Source organism: Pipistrellus kuhlii, unplaced genomic scaffold (assembly GCF_014108245.1).
Source record: "Pipistrellus kuhlii isolate mPipKuh1 unplaced genomic scaffold, mPipKuh1.p scaffold_m20_p_3, whole genome shotgun sequence".
Lineage (NCBI taxonomy): Eukaryota > Metazoa > Chordata > Mammalia > Chiroptera > Vespertilionidae > Pipistrellus > Pipistrellus kuhlii.
Genome location: NW_023425529.1, coordinates 110307182 through 110333176, shown reverse-complemented (window position 1 = coordinate 110333176; position 25995 = coordinate 110307182). Strand labels below are relative to the sequence as shown.

Below are 25995 nucleotides of genomic sequence, written 5' to 3'. Positions count from 1 at the left end.
CAAGATGGCTGCCACAAGATGGCCACGCACAGAGCAGAGGAGGGGCCTGGCAGAGGAGGCAGGTCATGACAAGGGAGGGCATTTATGGGCGACCGGGCCACCTAGGGAGGGAAGTTGGGAATGATTGGGCTGGCAGGGAAAGGCAGTTGGGGGCAATTTGGCTGGTGGGGGAGGGCAGTTGGGGGCGATCAGGCGGGCAGGGGAGCAGTTAGATGTCAATCAGGCTGGCAGGGAAGTAGTTAGGGACTGATCAGGATGGCAGATAGAAGTGGTTAGGGGCAATCAGGCAGGCAGGCGAGAGATTAGGAGCCAGTCATCCCAGATTGTGAGAGGAATGCCCAGATTAGAGAGGGTACAGGCCAGGCTGAGGGACACCCCTCCCCCCCAACACACACGAATTTCATGCACCAGGCCACTAGTAGTAGTATAAATGCCCCTTGTGTGTGAATGAATGGACTCCTTTTTAGTTGTTCCTTCCTAGCATTTTTCTACTTTGATCTAAAATATGCCCTCTCTCAGTGTTTACAGAAGCTAGTATTACTTCAGTAATATTTTAACATTATTTCAGTGTGGCATAGACATTTGATTTGGATCTTTGAGGGCTTTAGATTTTGACCCATTAAGTCTAGGACATAATTTTCAGTACCTATCACACAGCAGAGAGATAGTTAATAAATGGTGCATAATCTTCCTCCATGATTGGGAGATCAGTATTTTGTTTGTTTATAAATCCCTTCGATGTAATATTTGATACTACATAATAGATCTCTTTTTGGTGAGATCTAGTATGTGGTAAAAATCATTCTGAAAGAATGCATACTATGTCTTTTTTCCCTAAACCTCAACATTAAATTATTCTTGTCAAAATTCAGTTGTACTTATTAAAGTATTCAAAAATAAAACAGCACCATGTAATCACAGTAGTTAGTTACTAAGACCTAAAAAGGAAATGTATCCTCTGCTTATGGGAATGTTTAAGCTTTCTAAGTAGCTCATTTTTTCCCCTTCACAATTGCTTTCTTAATTTACTTTAAATATTCACTCATTCAGCAAATACTGTTTTCCTTCTCTGTGCTAGGCACTATCTAGGAGATGTATATAATTTAAGGATATAAATATAACAAAGCATGGTCTCTTGACCTCAGAGAACTTAGGGGTAAACATATTCCTATTTTGGAAATAGAATTTCTTCAGCCATAGACGAGAGAAAATATTTGAAAGCTATTTGCATTTATAATGGTAGATTAGTCCCATTACTCTGACAAATGGGAGTAGTCTCTTTTTATGACTAAAGTATTAAAATTTTGGATGAAGTTTAAAAAAATCCTTAAATGACTGGAAGAAATTCACACACAAAATTATTTGACTTATCAGAATTTCTGTACTTTGAATACAAAAGTCTATTGTAATAAGCTTTACTTAATGTGTCTATTAGGTGTCATTTACTTTGAATGAAGATCTTGCAAATATTCATGATATTGGTGGAAAACCAGCTTCAGTAAGTGCTCCTAGAGAACATCCATTTGTCTTGCAAAGTGTTGGAGGACAGACTTTAACAGTATTTACTGAGAGCTCATCAGGTAAGTGAGAATAGAATTATTTAATGTGATTCCTGTACATGTTGAATAGATTTTCTGTCTCAACATGCACTCTAAGGTCATTACCAAGGCTGTTCTACTTATTGTTCTACCTCTATTATTCATATCATGCTATTTCTCTTTACCATGATTGATGAATTTTGGCTGTTACTTGAACAGTTTAATTTCCACTTGGGGCATAAAGAAATAGAACAAAGCAGATGGGAAAATGTGGTACATCAAGATGTCTTGTAGGATGTTGAAGAAACAGTATTTTGAGTTTTGCCAAGATAAGGTCATCCTTGCCTGATTTGGTAAATTGATATTCAGCAGTTATAACTTTTTAAAAACGTATTTTATTGATTTTTTACAGAGAGGAAGGGAGAAGGATATAGAGTTAGAAGAACATCAGTGAGAGGGAAACATAGATTACCTACCTCCTGAACATCCCCCACTGGGGATATGCCCACAACCAAGGTACATGCCATTTGTCGGGATTTTTGCAGGCCCTCTTTCATTTAGACTTGAGATACTCTAGTAACCAAAATTTCAGCCTTCCTGGTATTTTCATTTTAATAACGGCAACAAACAAATATAATGAGTAAGTTCTGTCACCGATAATAAGGTATAAATTCTCTGGGGAAAAAGAGGGAAGTGGGATCGGGAGTATTAGAGTAGAGCTTGTGATTTTTAATAGTTTGGTTTGGTTGGGCCCATATTGAGAAGATGGGGTATAAACAATGTCTTGAATGCCTTTGAAAGAGTTAGCCATGTAGAATTAGCCAACTAGAAGTTTTCAAGACAGAGGTAACACATTTGCCCTAAAGTGGAAGCAAGCCTGGCATGCTCTAGGAGTAGCAAGGAGGTCAGTGTGGGTGGGATAGAGGGGCAAGGGGGAAGAATAAGTAGTAGGCTATTAGATTGGAGAGAGTAAGGGGATTGGTGGTGGCAGATCATGAAGGAATTTGTAAATCATTTTAAGGATTTTAGATTTTACTTTGACTGAAATGGGGAGCCACTGGGGGGTTTTGAACAGAATAGTGATTGGATCTGATTTACATTATAAAGACTCACTCTGGTTAGCCCATGACAAGTGACATTGGAGGCAAGGGTAGAAGTTGGAGACTATTGCAGTAATCCAGGGGAGAGAAGACAGAAACCTGGACCAGGGTGGTAGCAGTGACAAAAGCCTAGTCCCTCATCTGATGTCCAGTGCCATCTTCAGCTTATTTAACAAAAATCCACTTGGTTTTCTTTATCAACTAAATCTTGAAGATATGAAATCAGATTCATTTCTTTATTCTTTTATTCTCCACCTGTCCATATTTTTATCTATAATATATTTGTGGCCAATATAATTGCCCATAATAATTATTAATCTCCTCTTATTCTAACATGTAGTCAGTTGCCTCATTTGGTGATTTCCGTAGTAAAAATCACACATATACATTTCTTTATCCCATTTAGCCCAAAGTAGTCCTTTAAAAACTTCACCAACCTCTCCACTCTCTTCTAGATCATTCTGCTGGAATCCCTTATTTTTTATAGTAGTTTCCTGATTTCCTTTTGATTTTCTTCACCCAGAGATTTGTTTACCTTTTACAGTCATAACGATCATTCCCTTTACTGCTCTAATCTTTGTTGGTTCTTCCTTCATCTGGACTAGTATGGCACTAAGGTTTGCATACTTATTTTGTCCCTTAATCAACCCTTGTGGGCAGGGCACCATGCCTCATGCTTCTCTGTGTCTAGTACTGGACTGGCATATAATGATGGGCTTGTTAAAGCAAACGTGTTGAAATACTTTATTTTTCTCCTAAGAATTACTAGTACTCTAAAGGTATTTTTTAAAGAGTGGTTTTTAAGTAGGGTGACTTATTAATGACAAAAGGATGGGTTTTCATTCTTCAGAGTTAATATCCTTTTCTTAATGACATTTGAGGTTCAAAAGTGAGTATTAAATTCCTTTGTTCCCCACTTTATTTCTTGCTCATTATATACAATATATATTTGTATAGGTGATCTTTTTATTTTCTCTTTCTTTTGCTAATCAGATGAGTTCAGCACTGTGATGTGACACTTGGTTAGCCCCTGTGCACATTATAATCTATACTTATAATAGAGTAATATGCAAATTGGTCTGGATGCTATCACATAACAACCGAACAGCAGGAGAGTGGGGCAGTGAGCTACAAGCACAGAGAGCTGCAGGAGGGTGGGGCAGCAAGCTACGTGCTTTGGAGAGCTGCGAGAGGAGATGGGCCCAGGAGATGGGCCGGGTGGCCAGCTGAGGCAAGTGGAAGCAAGGTACTTGTGCATGATTTATGTGCAGGGCCACAAGTAAGATATATTCCCCTAAGATATAACATAATTGCTGAGCTAATTGAAAGTATGTGAGAATTTATTTGATGGTGGCAAGCTTGAATTTGCAAGCTTGAATTTGGCCGCATAAACCAACATACATATGCCTTTGAATGTATTTATTTGTATTTGAAGAAAAATGTATATGTGGAAATGTTCTTTGAAGATGCTGAATTACCAGTCATTTTGAAAACTAAACTGATACCATAGAATTTATAATCTGCCTTGTATGTTATTGTTCAGTAAGTGTAGTAAATGAAGCATAAATAAAGGTATTATTTTCATTTTAACTTGAATTTTTGAGTGCTTTTTGGAAATATTAGCTTGGTGCATATCCCCCATTTGTTGAGAATGGAATATTATTATATAATTTTCAGAGGTTGGAATTAAGCTTTATGTGTATGTGTGTGTGCTTGTTAGCATTCAAACTATAGCCATTTTCTTTGTTGAGTCTTCTTATTGCTTTTAAACTTGAATTACAGTATGTCGCCTAAATTATCACCATATGCATATTACTACAATAATTGCCTTGCCATAGGACAGGGAGATTTTATTTAGCCTTATATTTATCATAATTGTAATTATTTTATATCACTTTAGTACATTACTTCTCAAACTTTTTGGTCTCAGGGCCCCTTTATACATTACATGTTAATATAAATAACATTTTAATTAAAAAAAAAAACCATAGACTTGTTTTCCAAAAAGAATTAGTGGGAAGAGTGGCATTTTGCAAATCTCATGAATGTCTAACTCAGGCATTTTTCAACTACTGAGCCACAAGAATTTTTAAAACATGCAATACCTGACTAGCCAGGAGTACTGACTTCTCTTCCCTTAGATTGTCAAATAAAAACATGACAACAGTCAACACAATAGCCATCTGGTGTGAATGAGTCAAAATTATACCTTTTTTTAAAAAAAATATATTTTATTGATTTTTCACAGAGAGGAAGGGAGAGAGATAGAGAGCTAGAAACGTCGATGAGAGAGAAACATCGACCAGCTGCCTCTTGCACACCCCCTACTGGGGATGTGCGCGCAACCAAGGTACATGCCCTTGACCGGAATCGAACCTGGGACCCTTCAGTCCGCAGACCGACGCTCTACCTCTGAGCCAAACCGGTTTCGGCAAAATTATACCTATTTTTAAAAAATATATTTGTATTGTTGATACCCTATTTCCCCGAAAATAAGAGTGTCTTATATTAATTTTTTCTCCCAAAGTTGCGCTAGGTCTTATTTTCAGGGGATGGCTTATCTTTCCATGCGCTAGGTCTTATCTTCGGAGGATGTCTTATTTTCAGGGAAACACGATAGTATGATAGATATCTCCCACCCACCGCCCCCTTCCCTCCCTCCTCCTATTCCTAACCCCCACCACTCTATTGCCCATTTTCGTGGGCTATGCATAAAGTATATAAGTTATTTGGTTTATCTCTTCTCGTCCCCCAACCCCACATCGAGGCATGCCAGCCTGTTCCATGCCTCCCTGCATTGGGTCTTATTTTGTTGGTCGATTCATTTGGTGCATTAGATTCCACAAATAAGTGAGATCATGTGATATTTATCTTTCTCAGTTTGGCTTATTTCACTTAGCATAAACATTTTCCAGTCCATTCTGTCCCAAAGGGTAAGAGATCTCACTTTTTTACATCTGCATATATTTCATAGTGTAAATGTCCCACAACTTTTTTATCCATTCATCTGCTGATGGGTACTTGAGCCGTTTCCAAATCTTAGCTACTATAAATTATGCTGCTGTGAACATAGGGGTGCATATATTCTTCCTAATTATTTTTTTACAGGGTGTAGGGGTAAGATATATTCCCAGGAATGGGATCATTGGGTCAAACAGAAGTTCCATTTTTAATTTTTTGAGGAAACTCCATTCTGTTTTCCACAGTGGTTGCACCAGTCTGCATTCCCACCAGCAGTGCACTAGTTAGTGTTCCCTTTTCTCCACATTCCTGCCAGCACTTGTTTGTTGATTTTTTTTATAATAGCCATTCTGACGTGTATGAGGTGTTATCTCATTGTGGTTTTAATTTGCATTTCTCTGATGATTAGTGACTTTGAGCATTTTTTCATATGCCTCTTGGCCATTTATATGTCCTCTTTGGAGTAATTCAAGTCTTCTGCCATTTTTTTAATTGGGTTGTTCATCTTTTGTTAAGTTGTATGAGTACTTATGTTTGGATATTAACTCCTTATCAGATGTATCATTGGCAAATATGTTCTTCCATAGAGTGAGTGGGTTTCCTTTTCATTTTAATGGTGGTTTCTTTTGCTATATTAAACTTTTTATTTTGATGTAGTCCCACTTTTTAATTTTCTTCTTACTTTCTTTTGCCCCAGAAGGTGTATCTGTAAACATATTGCTAACATGAAATATCTGAGATTTTACTGCTTATGTTCTGCTCTAAGATTTTTTATGGTTTCATGCCTTACATTGAAATCTTTTATCTATCTTGAGTTTATTCTTGTATATGGTATAAGTTGGTGGTCTAGTTTCATCTTTTTGCATGTGTCTGTTTAGTTTTTCACCATTTGTTGAAAGACTGCTTTACTCCCATTGTATATTCTTGCCTTATTTGTCAAATATTGGCCTACTTATTTTTTTGTCAGATTGGCAAAAATTACATTTTTTGGTGTGCTGTAGAATTTTAGTAATTAATTTATATGTGCCATGAGATGACAAAGATTGAAAATCGCTGGGCTAGCCTAAAAGAAAAGCTGGATTCTCAAACCTTCTGCATTCAGTGTACAGCAATGTTATTTTGGTTGAAGGATCTGAAGAAAGTCTGACCTGTAGGATATGTAGTTAAAAAATGGAGGAGCAGTTAATAGTATTTTTAGATAATTGTGAATATTCGTGTTTTGATATTACACCAAAACTTTACAAGTGGAAGTTTCTTAAAGGTGAATTGCCATATAGAGTCTGAAACCCTATCAACAAACTTTTTGTGCTTTTATATTGAAACCCACTGGTTTTATCTTATACACTTTGAGTGACTCTTTCACTTAAGCATGATTTTATAACATTATGTGCCCATCATTTGATGAATATTGAATCACTGTGTTATGTAGTTCTCCATGTTAGCTCATTTCATTATACAGTATCAAAATTTTGCATTCATCAACACCATTCATTTAATTAGAAAGTCTAAATATTAGAGAGCTGTCAAGCTAATGGTAGTAGGTACAGTTTTTTAAAACTTCTAATTTTGACTTCAAACATTGAATTTTATTAATGTTGAGAAATAATGAATATTGACAGTTGTTTTCTTTGAAAAGATGGGCTTATGCCATTTATTTTTTAGAAAATATCTTTCAGATACCTGAGTCTGAATAACCATTTTGTCTCTCAATCATTCTTTTAAAAAAAATTTTCACTCAAGGATATGTTTTTATTGATGTTAGAGAGATAGGAAAGCAGAGAGAAACATTGCTTCCCATATAAGACCGATTGAACCTGCAACATAGGCATCTACCTGACCGGGAATCGTACCTGCAGCCTTTTGGTGTATGGATGACGCTCCAACCAACTGAGCCACCCAGCCAGGATCAACCATTCTTTTAAATAAAAATTATCTTCCTGGCAAAAGAAGCTATTTCAGCTCTCAACTCATTCACACAAAGGCTTTTCTTTGACACAGGCATCCTGTGTTGGTATCAAGCAGAAGTGCTTTATGTGTACTTTGCACTTGGTGTCACAGAATATTAAAGAGTGTGTATCAAGGGTCAAAATTGAATAAAACATTTTGACTGTTCATCAAGGACATTCTTAAGTGAGACTGGCCTTTGTGCCCACTATTGATTTTTCACCATCAGTGCAAATAACGGTAAAAAGTGCAATTGAGTATTTATTTATTTTTTAAATTCTCATCTGAAGATATTTTTTCCATAGATTTTTTTAGAGAGAGGGAAAGACAGAAATGTTGATGTGAGAGAAATACATCGATCGGTTGCTTCCTGCAGGAGTCCCACCAAGGCCTGGCCTGGTGAGGAGCCTGCAACCAAGGTACGTGCCCTTGACCGGAATTGAACCCGGTAGGTACTCTTCAGTCTGCAGGCCGAGGCTCTGTCCACTGAGCCAAAACTGGCTAGGGCACAATTGAGTATTTTAATTAAAATAGTTTTAACTTTGTGGACACCCAAATGATCTTGACCCCTCCATAGACCATGCTCTAAGGAATATGGATTTAGTGTGCTGTAATGCAGGTCCTATTTTCAGGTATCTTGTGATGTGCTGAAGTTTTTTGTTTTGTTTTGTTTTTTTATTGGCTGTATCTGAATGGAGATCTCTTCTTCCTCTACTGCTTCTTAGGGCAGCACCATTCATAGCAATGGATTGAATGCCTGCTGTAGTGCTTGTTGTTGGTTATATTGAGGGTTTAGTACATATTTTTAATTGGATTTGAGCCTCTGTTAAACTATATCCTTTAACTATTTATTACACTTTTATGTTGGTATATAATCTGCCTTCATATATTATATATTATTCTCCCCACAATCTGAGAGGACATCACTTTTAAATTAAATCTCCATTATGTAGGTGAGAAAATAAAAGTTCTAAGAGATTGTGTGACTAGCCCCACTGTATTTCTTTATATTTTGCAATAAATTTTTAAAACAAGCTCTTCTTTTTTTTTCTTCTCCCCCACCTCCCCCTTGGGCTTTGGGTTCTTATTTATTGATAGAGTCCTGGTCATGGGCAAGGAGGCAGCCAGAGGTGTGGGTAGGAAGAAAACCTCCTGCTCCACACTCAATTCACTCTGTTAATCCACCAACCCACACCACTCCCACCCCCACTAGGAGTCCAAAGAAGGTAAAATGGCACAGGAACATGATGTGCTGCTCTCTCATCAGTCTGTTGATACTCAGAATTGGAGAGTGAGGAGTATTTGAAGTTGTGTCCGTTTAGTTTCAGAACAATAAATAAGCAGAGGCAGGAAGCCGTGGCAAAGACACTGGCAGCCTTGCAGCTTGCTAGGCCTTTATAGCTGTATCTCTGGATTTGTAGGCCACTCCTCCGCTTTTCAGCTCCCTCACGATTCCTTGGGTCAGGCGACCAGTGACTAACCCTGCATATAAACCAGGCTTCACGTTACTGACTGCCTGCCACTTGGAGAACCAGCTGTCCTCTGGACTCATCATTGCAATGGTTCCATCAAAGGAAGAGCTGGTGCAGTCATATACCATCCCTGGCTACTCTTCATCTGAAGGTATGTCACAACCATCATATTCAAACTGGTCTGTAGTCTTGACCAGCGAACAAAACAAACAAGCTTGCGAATGCCGCAGGTCCTTGAGTACTGTCTCCAGAGCCAGCCTCTCAACAGGAACAGAACAGCGAAAGGCTCACAAGCTCTTTAATATAGGTAACAGAATTGCTGCTATGTCTGTCTGAGTAAATGCCTGCTTACTGGGCTCTGATGAATTCTTTGACAACTCCACGTTCTCTCTCACCTCCCTGCGCTTCCATGGCAGCCAACTCTAAACCCTATCCAGGCTTTCCGACTCTCCTGTGGAAGGAACAAGGAAGCTCAGTTTTTTGCTTTCTCTGAGTAACAGCCATGCTTCTGAACATTTGGAACCACAACAGTTTCTGAAGGTTTTATGCTTGTGAAGAATAACAACTGAAACAAAAATGTATGACTTGAGTGTTTTGTATCAATATATTTCCTGAGCTGCTACCAAGGTTTGTAGCTGACTATAAAGATTCATCTTTCAAGTGTTACTGTCAACTACCTAAGCCATCTCTACTCTCTGAAAAATTAAGCCTAATAGTAGAAAATGATTCTTATTTAGTGGCTGGAAAGAGTGAAAGGCATGTTTTATATGTTTTCATATTTGGGTATGCATGTATAAATATGTGGTTGGTGTGTATAGCTTTAGTAATCTGGGGATAAGGGTGAGAAGGAGAAAATTTAAAAATTGGAATGTAATACTTAAAATGAAATATTTCAATCCTCTGGAAGTGGAAAGAATAGTGTAACCTTTGGCTAATAGCTATATTTTATAACGATTGACATTTGCCATATTTTTTTAAGGAAATAAAACACGTTACACAGTTGACATCCATTTCCTTTTTCTGGTCCCACCGCCACCTCACTTTTCAGAGGTAATCATTTTCTTGGGAGTTAGTATTTATTATTGTGACTCATTGTAGAGTCTGCAATTGTCTATAATAAAAACTTTACAATTTAATGGTAAGAAACCAACAGCATTTTTAGAGATGGTTTAAGCCGAATGTCATCCAAATTTCTAGCAATTAAGGAAATTCAATGCTTAGATTGAATAGAGATTTTTTTTTTTTAGGATAAGGTATATTTTGACAAGCCTTTTTGTTTGTTTCTGTAGTACCTGAATTTTAAAAATTTTCTGAATTTTAACATAAATTATGTGATCAAAAGTAATTATTGAGAAACTTTAAAATTTAGTCCCATATTTTCTGATGAGAAAAACTGATTGATCAGTGAAGAGTATGAGGTTGAGAGAAGATGTTTGAATTCTGTTTTAACCTTGGCACCATGCATTTTTTATTTTGGTAATGTAGTCCTATATCTGCAATGTAAAAATTACACTGGTAGTGTATGAATTAGATATTTATAGTACTACTAGAGACCTGGTGCACGACATTCATGCACTGGGGGTGGGGGTTTCTCCACCCGGCTTGCATCCTCTCTCAGTCTGGGATCCTTTGGGGGATGTCTGCCTGCTGACTTAGGCCCGCTTTGGCAGGCAGACATCCCCTGAGGGGTCCTTAGCCCTGTCTCGGAGGTGGGAGATGCTCCCGCCACCACTGCTGGGCTTGCCAGCTGTGGGCCTAGCTTCTGGCTGAACACACTGACCACCAGGGAGCAGCTTCTGTGTTGAGCGTCTGCCCTCTGGTGGTCAGTACACATCATAGGGACCAATTGTTCCACAGTTCAGTCGTTTTGCATATTAGGGTTTTATTATATAGGACTAGAGGCCTGGTGCACGAAATTTGTGCACGTGGTAGGGGGGTGTCTCTCAGCCTAGCCTGCACCCTCTCCAATCTGGGACCCCTCAAGGCAGTCAGACATCCCTCTCACAATCCAGGACTGCTGGCTCCTAACTGTTTGCCTGCCTGCCTTCCTGATTGCCCCTAACCACTTCTGCCTGCCAGCCTAATCACCCCCTAACCACTCCCATGCCAACCTAATTGATGTCTAACTGCTCCCCTGCCAGCCTTTTTGCCCCCACCTTCCCTCCTATGCCGGCCTGGCCACCCCTAACTGCCCTCTCCTGCAGGCTTGATCACCTCCAACTGCCCACCTTTCCAGACCTGATCCCTCTCAACTGCCTTCCCCTGCTGGCCATCTTGTGTCCACATAGGGGCAGGATCTTTGACCACATGGGGTCAGCCAGCTTGTGTGTTGGGGTGATGGTCAATCTGCATATTACTCTTTTATTAGATAGGATAGAGGCCTGGTGCATGGGTGGGGGCCGGCTGGTTTGCCCTGAAGGGTGTCTCGGATCAGGGTGGGGGTTTCCTTGGGGTGTGGGGTGGCCTAGGCAAGGGACCGGTGGTGGTTTGCAGGCTGATCACGCCCCCTGGCGACCTAAGCAGAGGCCCTGGTATCTGGGGTTTATTTACCTTCCACAATTGAAACTTTGTAGCCTGGAGCAGAGCCAAGCCTCCTGCTTGCTCCCTGGCTGCCTTCATTTCTGTTGGTATGTATCTTCTATAATTGAAAGTTTGTATCCTTGAATGGAGGCCTAGGCTGGCCATGGCAGGTGGAAAGCTTGGCTTCCTCCATTGCTGGGGGCAACCCTAGACTGCTCTTTCCAGCTCTGTGACTGCCGCCATTTTTCTTGGGATTTACCTTCTATAATTGAAACTTTGTGGCCTTGAGTGCAGGCCTAGGCTGGCCAGGGTGTGTAGAAAGCTTGGCTTCCTCTATTTCAGGGGAAATGCAAGCCTCTCAACTGCTCTCTGTGGCTGCAGCCATCTTGGTTAGGGTTAATTTGCATAGTCGCTCTGATTGGCTGCTGGGCGTGGCTTGGGCCAAATGATGGTTAATTTGCATATTACTCATTTATTAGGTAGGATTCCTCCAAAGAATTGATACATAATTTATGAAAAGAACATTAGCACACTTGTTTTTCACTTTAGTCATTGCTGTCTGTTTATTAATATAACCTAAACTTCCACTTTCAGTGTTCATGATTTCCACTTAAATATTATTGCTGAAAATTTACTAAAGTTTCTATTAACTTTATTTTGGAATTCTATTTTCTGTATATCCTTGTGTATGATTTTTATGGAGAATGTCAGAAAGAACGTTAAGCCCTAACTGGTTTGGCTCAGTGGATAGAGTGTCAACATGTGGATTGAAAGGTGGCGGGTTCAATTCTGGTCAAAGGCACATGCCTGGGTTGCAGGCTTGATCCCCAGTAGGGGACATGCAGAAGGCAACTTATCAATGATTCTCTTGTCACAATTTATGTTTCTATCATTTCTTTTTCAAATCAATAAAAATATTATTTTTTTAAAAAAGAATCATCCCTGACTGGTTTGGCTCAGTGGATAAAGCGTTAGCCTGTGGACTGAAGGATCCTAGGTTCAATTGTGGTTAAGAGCATGAACCTTGGTTGTGGGCACATCCCCAGTGCAGGAGGCAGCTGATCAATGTTTCTCTCTCATCAATGTTTCTAACTATCCTTCTCCCTTCCTCTCTATAAAAAAATCAATAAAATATATTTAAAAGAAAAGAATCATTAAGTACCGTATTTTTCGGACCATAAGACGCTCTGGACCATAAGACGCACCAGTTTTTAGAGAAGGGAAATGAAGAAAAAAAGATTCTGAAACAAATAGTGTCCTAAAATATTTTATGTGCATTAAAACCCAACATCACAGTCATAAACACATGTAATCAACCCTGTAAAGTAAACAGCAGTATTTAGAACCATTTTAGAGCCGGGCAAGCACACAGAGACCACACAGAGCCGGGCAAGTAAAAAAACTTTTTTTTTAAAGTATATGTGTAGGCTATATTTGGACCATAAGTCGCAGGGACTTTCCCCCCCCACTTCTGGGGGAAAAAAAGTGCGTCTTATGGTCCGAAAAATAAGGTAATTTTTAACTTTATTGTATGTTGTATTTGCCTATTCCTAAAATCTGTGATGCTCTGCTTTTATTATCAAACCTGTCTATTACGTAAAACAGTTGAAAATAATTTAGGATGTTTTCATCATAGCTGGAAGAAATGACAGGCTGTACAAGCACGTTTCTTTTTTCTTTTCTTTTTTCTTTTTTTTTCTTTTTTTTTGCTTTTGATTTTCTATAGCTTCCAGGATATAAAGCTGGTTATTTGTTTTGATTCATGTATACTGAGATCTTTGATAGAACCTGGCTTTTTTTTTACAAACCAACCGCAGCTTAGTAAAATCAATTTTACAGTGTAAACTATCTACTTGGGATATTAAAATGAAGTCATTGAAAAAATTTTCATTTTTAAAAACTCATTTTCTTTGGCTTTTCCAAATAATTTTATGGTTTTGTGGATGTGTTTTGTTTTGTTTATAAAGAAAGAAAAAATCTCACTCAAGGTTTTGATTGCACACAGGCAGTGTCTCTTCGGTAGTGCTTTGGGCATAAGGGTATTGTTCTTATATCAGAATTTGAAAGGGAGAAAATGCCATGTAACTAATTTTTCTTTTTCTGCCACATAGCTTCTTATTAAGAAATACAAGACACTTTACTTTGTTGGCTTTATATTTTTGTTGCTTGAAATCTTATTTGTTGATATGGTGATAGTACCAATATAATAATTCCCTGTGGAAAAAAGAAGCCAACACTTTAAAATTGGTTCATTACTTTAAAAAGCAGCACATATTCTTTATTTTTTAAAAATAAAGGTTTTTATGTGAAAAAGTAGCAGTCCCTTCTCCACAGCCTCACTGGTCCCACTCTTGGGGGCACCCAGTGCTGATGAAAGGTTCTGCAATGAACAGTTATATCACAACAGCTACCAGGATGAATTTGAAGCCTGCATTTCAACTGTATTCTTATGCCTTGGATCATTTTATGTTTTTGTAAACTTTGGTTTAGAAGAATTAAAGGAACTTTTTATGCAGACATATAAATTTCCAATGTTCACATCTTACCATTAAGCAGTTAACAGATAGGTAATCTGTTGAGCACATACTTTGTTCGCTATGGTGATCACTGTGCATGAATTATTTCATGCAAGGAGCCTGTGAGGTAGGCACCATTGTGATTTAATTTATGGTAAGAGAATTGGGTTTATATAGGATGTAATTTGACCAACATCATCCAGTTTGTAAGCCTGTGCCCTAAATCATTATACTACTTTTCAGAGTGTGAATGCACAATTTCACGAGTAATGTGCAGCAATGAAAACAGAAAGGGAAGTAGAATGGAAATTTTTGCCTTTTTAAGTTTGAATATTTCAAACATACCCTGAAGTAGAATAATATAGCAATCCCTGTATATCCTCTCCCATCTTTAGGGATTTATGGTAGATCTCTTCCCCCCCTCCCCCCTCCTGGCATTATGGTAGATTTTTAAATGTGCTGTCAATGATTAGAGCGTGTTACTTTTATTAAAAGATATAATTTTACTTTATTCCTATATATTTGTACCCCTAATTGTCCTGCTGAACTTTATCCCCAAAGGCTCTACAGGGCTGTATATTACTGTGATATATAGTTTCACTTACTATACACTTCAGTAGTTCCTTCATAAATTCCCTATTGCTTTGTCCTGCAGAAATGAAAATAATTTGTCGGATCATTGTCTGCAGATTAAGGCTATGTTTTTAACCTGCCACTTTCTAGATGTAGATGTCTAGTGTAGTGATTCTCACCTAAGGGCAACCTTGGCAGCATCTGGAGACATTTTTTATTGTTACAATGTAGAGTCTATTACTGGCACCTAATGATCAGGACATCCTGCTGTACATAGAACAGCCCTCACAACAGAGTTATTCAGCCCAAAGAGAATAGAATTCCTGTTCCAATATAAGAGAAATGATACTATATTTAGTGGACAAGCAATTTAGTATAGCTACTGGCGATATTATTAAAGTTATAAAATACAGTAGTCTCCCTCTCTCACCCCCATCTGTAGGGGTAACATTCCAAGATCCCCATTGGATGTGTGAAACTACGGGTAGTTCACTATGTTTTTCCCTACACATACATATCTATGATAAAGTTTAATTTATAAATTAGGTACAGTGTGAGATTAATAATAGAATAATTATAGCAGTATACTGTAATACAAGTTATGTCAGTGGCTTTGGGGACATTATTATTTTTTAAATATTTTTTTTTTTATTGATTTCAGAGAGGAAGGGAGAGGGAGAAAAAGATAGAAACATCAATGATGCAATAGAATCATTAATCGGCTCTCTACTGCACACCCCCTCCTGGGGACCAAGCCTGCAATCTGGGCATGTGCCTTGACTAGAATTGAACCTGAGACCCTTTAGTTCACAGGCTTATGCTGTATCAACTAAGCCAAACTGGCTAGGGCTGGGAACATTATAAAGTAAAATAACAGTTATGTGCACACAAGCACTGTGATATGGAGACAGTTTATCTGATAACCTAGGCAGCTAATAAGTAACTAGTGGGCGGGGAGCGCATACAGTGTGGATGCACTGGGCAGAGGGATGGCTTGAGATTCATCATGCTGTTCAGAACATGCGATTTAAAAGTTATGAGTTGTGTATTTCTGGAATTTAATATTTCTGGATCGCAGTTGGCTGAAACCACAGAAAGCAAAACTGGATAATGGGAGGTGGGTGTACTGTAAATGTTCTCCTCCCCAGTGGTCGTTTTTGTTGTTTTCCTGCTTTTCTTTTATCCTGTCCCTCCTCCTGTCTCTTTACTTCTCTTTTGTTATATCAGAAGAAATCTAAGTACTTACCAGAGACTGTTTTTGAGGTCTCATCTTCTGTTTTTTAAAAATATCTACTCTTAAGTACCCTATTTTTTCACTACCCATTGTTTGTCAAACTGCTCATTTAAAACAAATTTGGGTGTTTACCACGATCATAAAAGTACAGTTTTCTTATTCTGTCAAGTCCTGACTGAAGAAAATTTATGGAGCAATAAATATGGTGTTTTAAACATTTCACTACTTTTGAAAAATTTTTTACATTTAGAAAGATATGCCTTCCTGCTTCTTTCTCACAAAAGTTTACCAGAAAAAGAAAAATACACTTTATTTTCTTTCCCACTCCCCCTCCCCCCTTCCTTTTTAACTTTCATTGTGGAAAATTTTAAAGCATATATAAAAGTAGGGAAATAGTTATCAACATGTGGTCTTCCTGTTTCAGCTGTACCCCAGCCACTGTCCTTTTGTACCTCACTGGATTACTTTAAAGAAAATAATTCACATCATTCCATCCTTAAATTCTTAAGTACATGTCTCCATCAGGATCCTTTTATAAAAAATACATAATCGTGTAGCTTGTGTGGCTCAATGCAAAATGACGCAGTAAACATTTTTTTAAGTTCTGAAATAAAACCTCATTCTTCCATGTCCTTACCAACTGTTAGAAATAGGCAGCTGTGGCCTGGCCGGAGGCGAAGCACTGACAGAGCCTGCCAGCAGCTCTGAAAGGCTGCTGTGTGTGAAAAGAAATGCAGCTGACGTCTTTGTTTTTTTAGAGCTCTATATGCACATCAGTCCAATTTCTTGCTTATATGGTATCATTAGTGGTTCCAAAAGAAGCAGGGGGACACATAATGTTTTTATATAGATACTAGGACCCGGTACATGAAATTCATGCACAAGTACGGTCCCTAGGCCTGCCCTGTGATCAGGGCCATCTTCCTCCACTGCCCACAGCCAGCCCCTCTTCCCGCCACCTCCCCCCTCCCCTCCCCAGTTCCCTATTCCCCACGGATGGTCAGTGGAGAGGTGGTCAATGCGCTTCATAGTGACTGGTCCAGTAGTCATTCTGGTCATTCTGCCATTAGGGTCAATTTGCATATTACCCTTTTATTATATAGGATAAAGGCCTGGTGCATGGGTGGGGGCCGGCTGGCCTGCCCTGAAGGGAGCCCCAGATCAGGTTTGGGGTTCCTGCTGTGGGGTGGGATCAGCCAGGGCAAGGGGCCACAGGGCTTGCAGGCTGGCCACACCCCTGATCACGGTGAGGGTCTCTGTTGAGGGTGGGGCTGGCCTGGGCTTGGGGCTACCAAGGGTTTGCAGGCTGTCCATGCCCCCATTGGGGTGGGGGTCCCTGTTGGGGAGGGGGCTGGCTTGGGTGAGAGGCTTCTGGCATTTTGCAGGCCATCCATGCCACCATCAGGGTGTGTGTGTGGGGGGGGAGTCCCCTGTTGGGTAGGGCCCCAGCCTGGGCAAGGGGCTGCAGGCAGTTTGCAGGTTTGTGCAGGCCAGCCACATCCCTGGCTTTGTCAGGAAGGGTGCCTGGAAGACATCCGGCCTATCCGATCTAATTAGCATATTACCCTTTTATTAGTATAGATGTATTTGGTTTCCTTTAAAAGAGCCTTTCTTTAAAATATATTTTATGGTTGGAAGTTGTGGCCTTCTCTTCTATCCTTCTCTGCTCAGAAAGAAAAAAAAGCAAACCACACAGGGCTGTTGACTGCATTGGTTTCTTTTATTATGCAGAACTTTTTTCTTGCTCTATAACTTATGTGTCATTATTAAGCAGTTTCTTGAGAGAAACACCTATACTGTTTAGCAATGGCAAATGTCTGAGGACATTTAGAGCAGTTCTCAATCCCTTTTTTTCATAGCCTCTCTGTAAAAAGTGATGTTTCTTTCATTCCCAAATTAGGGACAGACGCCCATGGACCAGGGACTGTGGTATAGATGCCTGAGATGCTCTCAGTGCCTGCCCATAGTCCTTCAGCCCTTTTCAGTTCTAAATCTTAGCATCTGTCTCTGCCTGGGAGCTTTCTCTGCTGGCAGCTCCTCTACCCATCTGGAGGGCAGGTTAGAACTGCCAGGATATTAACACACCCTCTGGGAGCAGCCCTCAACCAATATCTGACAGTAATTGGTGTGTGTATACTGAATACCCAGCTCTCGTAACCTCACGAGGGATAGACAACGCAGGCACACCGCGTAACCTATCTTTCCCAGTTCTGCAGCAGGGCTAAGCGACAGTTTTCCACAGGGGTACACAGCTAGTACCAGTGTTCTAAACTCGTCTCTTTATTGACTTCTTTCCTCTTCCTGTCTTTCCCCCAATTCTTTCAGTTTTCTGGGGTCACTTTGCAAATAGACTACCTGAACTTTAAAACATTGTCTCAGAGTCAGCTTCTGTCTTTTTTTTTCTTCTTCTTTTTTTTTTTTTAAGAGAGGGAGAGAGACCTGATGTGTTCTTTGATCCTCTGCCTTCTTTTTGAAACTCTGTGAATCCAAATGATTTAAAACCCTAATGTAATATCTGGGATACTGCAGGTACAGTATACTTTAATAGACTCAAATATCCTAAGACTGAGGTTCAGCTAGATTTGAAGTAGGAAGCTAACATGTATCTAACATGTACAAAAATGGTATTTTTGGAGCATACCATTTTTCTTTTTATGGCTGTGTCACTGCAAGTGTTGCTTTCTCTCCTCTTAATTGCTGCCTGTTTCTGCTGCTTCCCAGTCAGCTCCTTTTACCATTCTAACTGAACGCCATCATCTTCCTCAGCTATCTCCCCTCACTCCCTCTATGACTGAGCACACTGCGCATGCCTTCTCTGGGCTTCATTACAACCTCCCTCAGTCCCACTGGGTAAACATCCCTACCCTTCTCTTCATTTGGACTTCTTTAATTCTGCCATTAACAGTCGTTGCAGTCTCAAGAGGTTTTCTCAGATACCACCTCTCGTCCCTATTTCTGACTTAAAACCACTAGTCTTTTATATATGCAGGTTCTCTATATTCCTAATAGCCATTAGAATATAATTTATTGAGGAAGACCCGTGCAAGGGAAAAATATACTACATTAACTGAAAAACCTCGTTTTTTGGAAATAGTTTCATTTCAAGACTACAAAATTCACGAAAAATAGTTCAAATAAATTAGCTGCATCACTGATTCAACTGACATTCACTTTCTACAAAAGCCATTACTTGCTTCTAACTACTGTCAGAAAAAAATATTAAAAGGCTTTAAGTGAGAGAAAGAAAAATTAATTGGAGCCTATGTAATAAGTTTATCCAACTGTGTGTCTCAAAAAGATAACCAGAGTCTCTTCATGTTAAAAAAATAAGAAAAATAAATGTTTTAAACTGGAAACATGACTCGTAGTTTTATTTTTTTGACATGTTAGTCTTTAAGAAGTTTAATGTTTCTAATATTGCAGCATTTCTAAACAGTACTGGTTGTGTCCATGTAACACTTTTGCTTAAAAGTTAAAAAAATAAATAATATTAGGAAGGAACCAAAATTACTCAGCATATGTAAGAGATTAGTACAGGAAATTTAATATTGAATCCATGAATTAAAAATCACAGCACAGCAACCAGTGTTCTATATTTTGTTTGTTTTTTATTATTTACTAGAGGTCTGGTGCATGGAATTCGAGCACTCAGTGGGGGGGGGGAAGGGGTCCCTCAGCCCGGCCTGCACCCTCTCACAGTCTGGGAGCCCTTGCGGGTTGTCTGACTGATGGCTTAGGCCCGCTCCTTGTGGGGAGCGGGCCTAAGCCATCAGTCGGACATACTTAGCGCTGCTGTGGATGTGGGAGAGGTTCCTGCCATCGCCTCTTCACTTGCCAGCCATGAGCCTGGCTTCTGGCTCCTGACCACCAGGGGGCAACTCTTGTGTTGAGCATCTGCCCCTGATAGTCAGTTCACATCATAGCAGCTGGACATTCTGCCATTTGGTCAATTTGCATATTAGCCTTTTATTAAATAGGATAGTACAGTGTTCTATATTTTGATTGGAGTAATGGTTACATGGATGTGTTCACTTTATGAAAATTTATCAAAGCTATAAATTTATGATTTGTGTATTTTTCTTAAATGTAGATTGTATTTCAATAAAAATATTAACAAAGCAAAGCACAAGAGGAATACACATTTTATTAAAAATCCATCAACCAGATCTCTTAGTTGATTCAAAAAATTAGATCACATGTGTTAAATCATATTGTGTTAGTTTGCTAGGGCTGCCATAACAAAATACCACAGGCTAAGTGGCTTAAACAACAAATATATTTTTTCACAGTTCTGGAAACCAGAAGTCTAATTTTAAGATAGTGTCAGATTACTTTCTTCTTGCTGTTTTTTTTTTAAAATAAATCTTTATTGTTCATATTATTACAAATATTCCTCATATTTCCCTTCCTCCATTGCTCCCCTCCACCAGGTTCCCACCCCACACTCTGCCCTTTCCCCACCCCACCCATTGTCCTCATCCATAGGTGCACAGATTATGTTCAGTCTCTTCCCACACCCCCCACTCCCTTTTCCCCGAGAATCGTCAGTTCACTCCCCTTCCATACCTCTGATTCTGTTATATTCACCAGTTAATATTGTTCATCAGATTTTTTTTAATTCCCTTGGTTTTTAGATTCACTTGTTGATAGTTACATATTTGTTGTTCATAATTTTTATCTTTATTTTCTTTCTCTTCTGAAAGAACCCCTTCAGCAATTCATATAATTCTGGTTTGGCGACGATGAACTCCTTTAGCTTTTTTTTATTAGTGAAGCTCTTATCTAGCCTTCGATTCTGAGTGATAGCTTTGCTGGGTAAAGTATTTTTGGCTGTAGGTTCTTGCTATTCATCACCTTGTATATTTCTTGCCATTCCCGTCTGGCCTGCATGGTTTCTGTTGAGAAATCAGCTGACAATCGTATGGGTGCTCCTTTATAGGTAACTACCTGCTTTTCTCTTGCTGCTTTTAATATTCTCTCTTTGTCTTTTGCTTTTGGAATTTTAATTATGATTTGTCTTGGTTTGGTCTTCTTTGGATTCCTTTTGTTTGGAGTTCTGTGCGCTTCCTAGACTTGTAAGTCTAATTCTTTCACCAGGTGGGGGAAGTTTTCTGTCACTATTTCTTTCAGTATGTTTTCAGTATCTTGCTCTCTCTCTTCTTCTGGGACCCCCATAATTCTGATGTTGGTTTGCTTGAAATTGTCCCAGAGGTTTCTTACTTTATCTTCAACTTTCTGGATTCTCTTGCCTTCTTGCTTCTGCGGAGGAGTGTCTTCTGGCTCTTTATGTTCCAAATCTTTGACTTGATTCTTGCGATCTTCCATTCTGTTTTTAGGACTCTATATAATATTTTTTATTTCAGACAATGTATTCTTTATTTCTTGTTGATCCCTGATTATTTCTTGTTGATCCCTTATTATTTCTAGTTGATCCCTTTTCATATCCTCATAGGTCTCGTTTATTTTATCGGCCTTTTCTAGGAAATTCTTGAAAAACCTTATAAGCGTGGTTTTGAACTCTATCCAGTCACTTTTTATCCTCCATTTCTTTCATTTGTGATCTGTTTCCTTGTCTCAGCATTTTCGCAGCTTCCCCGAGTTGGTAGCCTTAAAAGTCTCTGTGTTCAGCTTGAATGGGGCGGAGTTTCAGGGTGGAGCCTACAGCCTTGGCTTCTGTCAGCCACACCCTTGAGGCTCCTGAGTCTCAGTGTTCTCAATGTCCTTCAGTACTCGCTGCAATCACCTCTGAGAGAAAGGTGCCCTCAAGTTTCGCCTGCCACCAAACAGTCTAGGCTCTCCCCGAATGAGCCCGGAACTGGGGTTCAGTTCAGTTGGAAGTGGAGTTGGAAGTGGGGTTCAGAGCAGTCTGGAGCTTTTGTCTTCTTCCCGCTGAATTGTGGCACAGTCAACTGTCCGTTCTCTGCGCGCAATGTACGCACCTCTGGGACTTCCTTTCGCCCTCCCCTGGGTTTCCACCTTACAGCCCAGTCTCCCTCTGCATGAGCCTGGGTCCCCAGGATCTGGCCTAGAACTGGGGTTCAGTGTTGTTGGATCTGGGGCTCAGCACAGTCTGGAGCTTTTATCTCCTTCCCGCTAGGGAACGCCAGCCAGGCACTCAGCCGCCCCCTCCTCTCCAGCTCTGTCCTCTCCGCATGCACCGTGTCTCCATACCTTAGGCTTTTACAGCTCCTCTGCTTTTCCTTCTGGTTTTCTCTTTCCTTCTTGTTGTAGAATTTCCAGTCATCGACTTTCCTGTAGTTCTGGGTAATGTCCATTTTGTATTTTAGTTGTATTTTATTGAAATTGTTGTGTGAGGCTGCAGTTAGGTGTTTACCTATGCTGCCATCTTGGATTCTCCTTCAGATTACTTTCTTCTGAGGCCTCTCTCCTGGGCATGCAAATACAGTATACTTTAATAACCCCAAATAATAGACCCTCATGCTGCCTCTTTATACGGTTGTTCCTCTGCACATGTACACCTGGTGTGTCTCTTCTTATAAGGACACCAGGCACATCGGATTAGGGCCTCCCTAACTAGAGTTACAGTTTACTATTTCTGCATTGATTAGGGTTTCTCCTGAAGCTGACTCTGTGGGTTATGATATGACATTTGATTGGGAACCTGGGAGTGAAATCTGCAGCACAAGATTATGTCTGTCCCGTAGTTTACTAGTAATCATTATTGGAAAGTAGTGCATGATTTTTTTAAGTATGTTAGCTTTAGCATTAGTGTAAAAATGCAAGCAGTAGCTTTTCTTGATCCTTCTGTTGACATATTGGGGGGAGGGGGTGAATCTAATTGTTTGAGTAGTTTACCACGGAGTTATTAATTTAGAAACTTGAAGATGATAATAGTCAGTTAGGAAACAATGGCTGCCCTGCTAGTTAAAGCCTCAGACTCTTCTTTCTCTCTCTCTGCAGGTAGCATTTTATGTAACTCTTTCTTTCATTCATCCTTACTTACTGTTTCTTAAAAATGGGCCATGTCTGGCTTCCACCTTTCCTTTTTTCAGACTACATTTATCTTTCCTAGTTTTCTTCACTCCCTCCAAGAGAACTCTAAAACAGCATACCAGATGCTTTAGATCCTAAGCAGTTTTAATTGCTCAAAAATACAAGGAAACAGGAGGATTGTGCCCTTCTCCATCCACCTTCACACTCCTCCTCCACCCCAAAGCGAGGGAGGGGAATATGGTACAAAAGTTGATTGTATCTCAGAGCTCTGTGAAGTTGTTCCTTTGCATAACTAGTAGATAAATACCCTCCCCATTCCACATTTGATTAAATATATTATTTTCCTTGTTTCCATAAGAATTTTTAGTTCATTTCTAAAAATTAGTTTGGTGGTAATTCCCAGGTAGCTATTCTGGATTTAATTGAGAAGTGATTCTGTACCTGAATGAGGAAAATTTGCCTACCTCACAGGAGTTTCTTTCTTGGTTAGATTTATTCCCTGACCTATGAGTCACCCCCTTTTCCTTTCTGTGGTCGTAGCCCCCACATGTCTCAGAAATGGGTTCTTTATCCTAGTTTTTTCTTCTTTCAGACTCACTAGACTGACTGGATTCCTTCTTGGTTAACTTGGGTTTATTCCAGTATTTTAAACCAAGTCTTGACCTTGTCTAATGAAAGGAACTGCCAGTCTTTCTTTAACATTATGTTACCTTTTTCAAGGCTTATGTTCTCTGCTGAGTCTCTTACTGAGTTGCCAGTTTCCAGTCTGAAGGAAGTATCACACAGTGGTCAAAAGCTTGGCACTTTGAGGTGGCTTACTAGCCGTGTGACTATGGCAAGTTGCTTAACTCCATGGATCTGTTCACTCATCTGTAAAACGGGTTCTTCCCAGCTCTTACCTTTTGTGATTAACAGGCATCCCAAAATAGCAGTGATTAAACATTTTTCTTTGTAACGGAAATTCTGATGTTAGAAATTCAGTTCTGGGATGGCGATTCCATGGTTATTAGCACTGTTGCTATCATTAGTTTGAGGCTTCCATCCTGAAGGTGATGCAGACTGACTTCTGCAATTATAATCATCACATCCACATCCCAGGCAGCGAAATGGAAGCAGTAGGACAAAGCAAAAGGTTCGCCTGGCTTTGTAACCCTTTACAGGACTATATCCAAAAGTCACACCCTACGAGTTTTTGCATATATTCCCATGGTCAGAACTTGATATGTTGGCCGCACCTAGCAGCCACTGAACCCTGGGAAATACAGGCTCTTATCTGGATACAATTGCCACACTGAACCAGGATTCAGTTACTAACAAAGCAGAGAATGGGTGTTGGATTAATTAGCAGTCTCTGCACCGCACTTTAAAGGAGATAATGCATGTAAAGTACTGAGTACTGTGCCTGAAACATAGTAACAAACAACTCAGCGAATGCCAGGCATTTTTATAATCTCCCCTAAAAGGACAGATTATCAGCACATCCCACTTTTTCTTATTTTTCCATTCATTCATATTCTTTACCAAGGAAGTATAATTCCCTGAAACTTACAGAAACAACCATAGATGATTTCTTTGAAGGGAAAAGGTACAAAGTAGTAATCGTTCCCTTGTTGGAAAACCATTCATTTCTGTAGAAGAGGTTTCAGTGTTTACTTACTTAACATTGGTGGAGTTGATATGTCTCTTTTTACTTTGATTTTTAAATTCTCAACCACTTTTCTTTTCCATTGTCTTAAACAAACAAAAAAACAAACAAACACAAAACAACAACAAAAAAACACATTGTTTTGGTAAATAATAAGAAAATTAAAAGTAATTCTACTTAAAATATTTTATTATATTCTTTAGTTATATTTAGTCTTAATGTGATACTGAATGAAGATTGGGAATGCTTTTACTTAATGCGTAGTGTTGGCTTCACCAAACACCTAGGTGTTAACTGTTAAGTTTTTATATCTAGCTTTATTTTTCTATATACCCATCATTTAGTAAATTTTACAATATACAATTTTTGTTCTTTTATTAGCAAGAGATATAGATAAAACTCCATTTATTGCCTCTTAAGTACAGTCAACCTTATCTATAATAATAAAAGGATAATATGCTAATTAGACCAGAGTCATGCTTGGCCAGGGTCCCTGCCTGTGGGCGGCCCCAGGGAAGCCAGCCGGGGTCTCGGGTGCCGGAGGGCAGCTGGAGGAGTGAAGCAGCCCGGGTCCTGGGTGCCGGAGGGAAGCCGGTGCCGGCAACCAGGGAAGGAAAGCCTACTCTTGCACAATTTTCATGCATCAGGCCTCTAGTATTCAAATAATCTAAATGTTGATAAGATAGAAGAGGAAAAGTTATATTTACCTGGGAACCAAATATAAGTATAACTGGGAACCAAAAAATTACTCCTGCTTTCAGTTTTCAAGATAGCTGAATATTTATACACTAAATTGCAGTGTGTTATTTTTGGCTGTGTTGTAACAAGTAAACACATTCATCACAGATGTCTGCAGTTGAAATTTTTTGGTTTGTTTTATAAACCAGTCACCTATGACTTTCAGATTCTTTTATTTGCTGTTTCTCTCCCATAATAATCAAATCTTTATTAATAATTATTTATGCATCCAGCTAAGCAGGAGTTATACATTCCTTTTCTTTCTATAAGTGTGTTTTTTAAAATACCTATGCATAGATAGGAAAAGTATGTAAAAATGTTAGAATGTATGATCATGGGTGTCTGCATGCATACTTATTTCTAATATGTATTTTCAAAAAATATATATATATATATAAATAAAAATTTATCAAATGGTATGCTACATAAAGTAAATGCTAAATGCTCTAGTTTGTTGTTTTTTTTTAACCGTATTAAGTCGTAGAAAGTTACCGAATTTCCAGCAACAATTGAGCTTAAAGTTAGTATCATTTAAAAACTCTTAGCCTTAAAAATTAATTAATAAACATCTGTCATGAAGCAAAATAAGTGGAGGTGGAATTAAGAAGAAATCAGTGTACTTGCTCAGTTTTATTGTAATGATGTAAAAATGTGCTAAACAGCCGAAGCCGGTTTGGCTCAGTGGTAGAACGTCGGTCTGTGGACTGAAAGGTCCCAGGTTCGATTCTGGTCAAGGGCATGTACCTTGGTTGCGGGCACATCCCCGGTAGGGGGTGTGCAAGAAGCAGCTGGTCAATGTT

The 25995-nt window shown here is 39.3% G+C and overlaps 1 protein-coding gene and 1 pseudogene across 1 annotated transcript in view; one reads left to right on the top strand and one right to left on the bottom strand.

Annotated features, from left to right (window-relative positions):
- GTF2F2 (general transcription factor IIF subunit 2) overlaps window positions 1-25995 on the top strand; it is a 144978-nt gene that overhangs the window by 14372 nt on the left and 104611 nt on the right. The window contains exon 4 of the mRNA XM_036456208.2: window positions 1436-1580. Coding sequence (XP_036312101.1) covers window positions 1436-1580 — 145 coding nt within the window. The remainder of the gene's footprint in view (window positions 1-1435; window positions 1581-25995) is intronic.
- LOC118728501 lies at window positions 8614-9426 on the bottom strand (annotated as a pseudogene).